General features: G+C 29.4%; 1 protein-coding gene and 1 long non-coding RNA gene across 2 annotated transcripts in view; one reads left to right on the forward strand and one right to left on the reverse strand.

The window, feature by feature from the left end:
• Positions 1 to 418, forward strand: part of LOC113386192 — a 25,224-nt gene extending 24,806 nt beyond the window's left edge. The window contains exon 8 of the mRNA XM_026623989.1: positions 243 to 418. Coding sequence (XP_026479774.1) covers positions 243 to 418 — 176 coding nt within the window. The remainder of the gene's footprint in view (positions 1 to 242) is intronic.
• A 2,658-nt stretch (positions 419 to 3,076) lies between these two features.
• Positions 3,077 to 3,973, reverse strand: LOC113384478. The gene is made up of 4 exons (XR_003367944.1): positions 3,850 to 3,973; positions 3,633 to 3,780; positions 3,240 to 3,445; positions 3,077 to 3,146 (listed from the first exon to the last, which is right to left on the reverse strand). It is a non-coding gene; the product is annotated as an uncharacterized LOC113384478 (long non-coding RNA).
• Between the last annotated feature and the right edge of the window lie 2,067 nt (positions 3,974 to 6,040).

The raw sequence follows: 6,040 nt of genomic DNA on the forward strand, positions 1-6,040 counted from the left end.
AAAACGTCTGCAGTTAAAATATACAATTTATATATATAATATATATATATATATATATATATATATATATCATAAGGGATATCATAAATTTTATCCTAATTTAAATTTTTTTTATCTATTTTTGCAACAAAAGCTCTAGAAAAGTGCTCATATAGAACGTGTAGTTCCGATTTCTGCAATCTTGCCTAATATGTATTTTATTATCATATTACATATTATACTATAATAAAATTTCGTTATAGAACAATCATCTACCGAAACCTGGTATCCAATGGTCGGTGGTGTAGCCCCAGAGAAACAAGGACTCAGGGGTGGTAATTCATATGCACCAACTTATGAAGGAGGAAATTTTGCTGCCTTATTTAAAGCTAGTTGCATATCAATCATTTTAAGTAGTTTTGTAATATTACTCCTATAAGATAATCGTTCAAGAAACAAATACAACTAAAATAAATCAGAAAAATCCCGACAAAGCGTATCGAAAATAGTTGATTATTGATGTGGCAGTGTAAAATAGTGAGTCAATGAACTATGGGTATATGTGTTTACTTAAATTAATAACTATCTGTATTGAAATTACGAGATAGCAATTATTAATTAAAAACATTTTGAAAACAAATAGTAACAATTAAATAAAATGCTAATTGTCCTTTCCGCTAATTTTTAAAATCGAATTGTAACTGTAATTGCGTGCTCATCATACAACTGTTACTAATTTCGTTTTTTTAAATTGTCTTAATTAGATTAATCTTTATAATTAAGCCTGTAGTTGATTTTACATTATTTGATCGATCATGAATTAAAAAAGAGGCAAAATTTTGCTGAACCACCCGCCTAACTAAATTTGTCCTGTTATAGCAAAATCATCAATTTATGAAAGCATATTTTGAAATTTTTGTTATTAACTCAGCGGTATCCAAACCCCTCGGAGGGTCGCCAGGCCGTTTCTAAGGGGGCGCTTACGCCTGTTTCCAGAATACTATTTAGAAAATAACCCAAAATTTTTGAAATGATTTAAAAATTAAAAAGAATAAGTTTTTATGCAATATTTTTACATAATATTGCATATTAATTTGTAGTCTGATAATATCAGTTGAGTATTTATAAAATTAAATTGTTGAAAAAATTAAGGGGGGCCGCAACAAATTTTTTTATTAGAGCAGGGGACGCGGTGCAAAAAAGGTTGGGAACCATTGTATTAACCACCATTTTACGACCAGGTGTGTTGATCTGCAAATAGTTTCATTTTATATTAGTACAACACTATTAAAATTTCTAAAATCGGGCAATTCCGACGTACATAAAAAAAATCGATGCAGGTGCATTAGATCTTGGTTATTCTTTACATATAATTGGTCTCATTCAGTGTTATCAGTTATTCAGTTATTTCCATTGTGTAATTATTTGTGTAATTGATCAGTTAGTTTTTATCATTAAGTGTATTCAAAACTCTTTCAATTTCCCAACCCGACCACGCCGATATTTCCAGACCACGTGTAGATGTCGTCTTGGACTTCCATGCAGATAACTTTTCTTTTCTTTATTAATATGATTATTAAGGTTAGCATTTAGAATTTATTTTGTTTTATTTATGTGTTACTTCATTTATTTGTCTTTGAAGAAGCACATATTCATTTACTTCTTTAATTTTTCTGAATGTACTTAATTTTCTATTCTTAAAGAATAAAATATCGAGAGGGTTGAAAAAAAACCCAACCTTGGTTGTCATATTTTCTAAAGACAAAACGTCCATTTCCAATTAAATGCGAAACAATTGCAATATTTCATGTAAAAAAATGTGAAAGATCGATATTGGTTTAATAGCATACCAATAAATTTTGAAGTAACACATGATCTATCGAGCTGTTGTATGGATTAAATATATATTACAATTTATATACAAACTACTGAATTAAGTAATTATTAAAAATAATTTACAACTAAATAAATGTAAACGACCACGACACCCGCTTAATAGTACTTGAAACCATAGACATTAAAAATATTATATAGAAATAAGTGTATAGAATTATTATAATTACCATTAGTTTTATATGTATAGAAATAAATACATATTAAGCACCAAACATATAAAATTTTAGATCTCACTAACAGTAAAAAATGTTTGGAGACACATAATTTATAAATGTAGATCTCACTAAGCAGTTAAAAATATTTGGAGACCCATATTTTATAAATGTAAATCCATAAGTGTATATTTTATATAATCAATCATATTGCCTTATTGAAAACCGTCCTCACACAATAATCTTCCGCTTTTATAAATGTTCAATAGATACTTGTAAAAATTGGATATAATTTAGAATAGATACTTAATAATAAACAATATAATTAATAATATATTAGTTAATATATAAATTCTTCGTTTTATTAATGTTGAATTAGTTTATCATTTTTTGACAACTCATTTAAATGTGCAAATTTTACTATGCAAAATTACAAATATTTGCAATAAACGTATCAGCTCAATACATAATATAGTTGATCATTAAATTATGAAAACAAAATGGAATATTTTTTTTAAATCTATAAGGTTTCTGCTAACTAGATCACAGATTTTAAGGTAAAAATGGTTTTCAATTATTTTTTTGCGACTAGAATTGTTTATTAAGCTATCAGTGTCTTCAAAATGTATAAAATTTTATAACAAAAAGATCATATATCTTTTGCTTTTGTTTATTTCTCTTATAAAACATATTTTATGCTGACAGTCTTCACAATGAATCACAAGCTACAAAAGTTTGCACTAATTATCATTAGATTGTTTATCACGTTGAACATCCTGCTATTCTTTTAGAAAATGTGTTCAGGGACCACAAAATTTTTGTAATTACAATTTAATTTTAACTATGCTTAATAAAATTAAATGAAACAAATTTCTTTCTAAGCTAACATATGATATCTGATAGATATGTCTTTCACCCTCATGCAAAAAGATATTCATAGCTCAATACAAAAGATAACGCCAAATTCTTTTCTTTATAAGATTAACTATTGGCAACTCTTTAATATTTCATTGCTTCTAATTTGTTAGTTTCTTTAAATCAATCACGGCAGCTTCTATGGTAAAAGCTTGAGCAGGAATAATATGCTGGATATTATTTATACTTATTCCTTGTCCAGATCTTTAAATGTCCAGTACATGATTTATCAAAAAAAAGACAACCAGTTAGAATATCCCTTAACATGACTTACTAAAGGCTATAAATCTAAGTTACCTTCTTAGATGTTTTTTTGTCTTTTATTCCATATTTCAACTGCCTTCTACAAATGTTCATAAGAGCATTTCACACGTTTCCCCAAGGCTAAGCATTCTTCATAACAAAACTTCTAAATATTTTATCAAAATTCATTATAGCCAATCTTGCCGAGTGAATTACTTCTTATTCTGGGGTCCATTATGCAAAGAAAGCTTTCAGAATCTCTAAAATTATACATTATGTATATAAATATAAACAATCTTGATTTCAAAAATAATTATTACTTTCCAGAACTAGTAGTAAATCGATACATCCCTAACTATAGTTAGACTTATCTATAGATAAGTTTTAACAATGCATGCGACTGAATTTTTACTACACAAGTTTATTTTATGAATGAATGCTATATACCTCAAATTATAATCTGCTTCATTATCAATGAACCATTGTCTACAGTCCTTTGCTAATTCTTCATAATCATGCCCCCCACAATTAAGTGGAAGGAAGGATAATTTCTAAGTTTTGAATAATCGATGCATCAAATCCGTTTCTTGACATGCTAAAACAGAATAAACAAATATTAAACTAGAAGTAATACAAAACAAAATCAGTAATATATGAAAGTAACCTTTATAGGAGCCTGTTCTGTTCCTATAAATTTTTGCACACCAGGACTGGCGCTTTTCTTGATTTAAATGAAGGAACTATCGATTTTATAAATAAATCTGAAGGTATCTAAAGTTATAAATAATTAAAACTAAAATAATTAAAGAATTAAATATATAAATATTTTCTTGTCATTTTAGACACCATTGAATACAAACATGTTGAGCTCGAGAGTAGTGACTTGCCATCTTGCGAATCGTAAAAGTCAATCGTGAAAAGTAAAATAGATGGCCAAGAAACAAGAAATATGGTATTGTAAAAATAATATTATAGTCTCATTATTAACTTTCCGTAAGGCAAGTTATAGTAATCGCAAAAAAATCGAAAATGAAAATGTTTATATATCTTTACGTTTCAAAGGTTTCTGAACATTTTGGCATACCTTAGAAAAAATGAATGTATGTGTGTGTGTGTGTGCGGATATAATTTTTGTCGACGATTCAGGAACACCGATCAACCGATTTGAATAATTCAAAAACATTTGATTCGTATTGATAAGGAGACGTGTTGATTAGTTTTTGGCGAAAGCAGGTCTAGCCGTTCCGAAGATACGGTACAAAAAGTGCCAAAAACGGTAACTCAGTTTTTAAGAGAACGGAGCGTCTAATTTTGATAATTCAAAAAACATTTTACTTGTATTGACAACATGAAGAACTGATTAAATTTTTGGAAAGGCAGGTCCAGCGGTTATGAACTTTCAATAAAAAATGTCATTAGGCGGTCAAAAATGTTTATTGGACATATGTACATCAAATTATTAGATATTTTATAGAGATTTTAATAATGTGTACACATTTTATATATTTTTTTTTGGGTTCCGTACCAAGATTTTTAATTGCGGTACGGGAATTTCCAGCAATTGCCTTAAGGCACGATGCCATGCACTCCACTAGTTTATTACTTTAATTTCGACCACCCAACACTTCCAAGATCTGCTCATACTCCAACTATCACATGTATCTTTCTCTATAAAAAATCTAATCTCTATAAAATTTGCAGCATTTCATTTCAGGAAAAACACTTGTCGCATTATGTGATAGTAAATTATCTGGAACCGGCCGGTATTCAAGGAAGGCGAAAATATAAATAATAATAAACGTTCTCTTTTCGTAATGTGTGTATATATATACAAACTCAAACAGATTTGCAACACAATGGCTATTTGTTTTGCTTTTATCGGTCAATGAGCGAAAACCGTGCAAAACCGGTTCAAACCGATTTTGATACGAGGAAACGCGTACGCACCCACGGGTATTGTATTTATAGATCTGGATAAAGACAGATAATGTTATTAATTATGGCGTTTATCACTTCGATGGGCGAAATGCGACGATTATTAACCAGAAACTGTTTTTTGTTAAAAAAAATATGTATATATGTAGCGGGTTGCCAACACGCATAGCGGCTTGTCAACACGCATCACATGTCTCTGGACAGATTGGCCCATATAGTGACAGCACGGAGAAAAACAAAAGAAAATTCAAGTGTAATTATGGCGCTAGTGGGCCATATATTATTAATTAATTAATTCTTGAATGAAATCGCAATAATTTTATTTCAACTCGATAATGACTGTTTATTAATGTCTCAATTGATAAAGATGTTGATATTACATTAAATCAAATCTAAATTTCGATCACGAGAAAACGCTCATTGGCAAAAAACTCGATACAATATTTTTCGATCGCTTTAAAAAGCGCGACAATAAAATTCGATCGTATAAAAACAATCAGATCGTTATAGCTTGCTTGATGCCAGATCCGAATCAACGTAGCCCAATATAATTTAGTTTTATCATCAATTGACGTTATTCAACTGACATCTGTCATATGGTGTTCATTCCGCCATTGTCATCAATTGACGTCCTTCAACTTCATATGGTGTTCATTCCGCCATATACACACTGATCATTAATAAAACGTTATTGGTATTTTCTTATTTATAATAGAAAAGAAAGGTTTCAAGAATTATACATTTTTTTGGCAAAAACTACTCGGGAGAAACAAAAACCGTATCCGATCTGACACTTGAATTTTCTTTTGTTTTTCTCCGTGCTGTCACCATGGGGGGTTATCTCTGAACAAATACGCTTTACCGTGTTTTGACATTGGGTATTGCCAAGCTTAGATTATAGATGGCTTACATTCGCTCAA

Source organism: Ctenocephalides felis, unplaced genomic scaffold (assembly GCF_003426905.1).
Source record: "Ctenocephalides felis isolate EL2017-DRISC unplaced genomic scaffold, ASM342690v1 CF-g0.4_SCAFFOLD_03571, whole genome shotgun sequence".
Classification (NCBI taxonomy): Eukaryota; Metazoa; Arthropoda; class Insecta; order Siphonaptera; family Pulicidae; genus Ctenocephalides; species Ctenocephalides felis.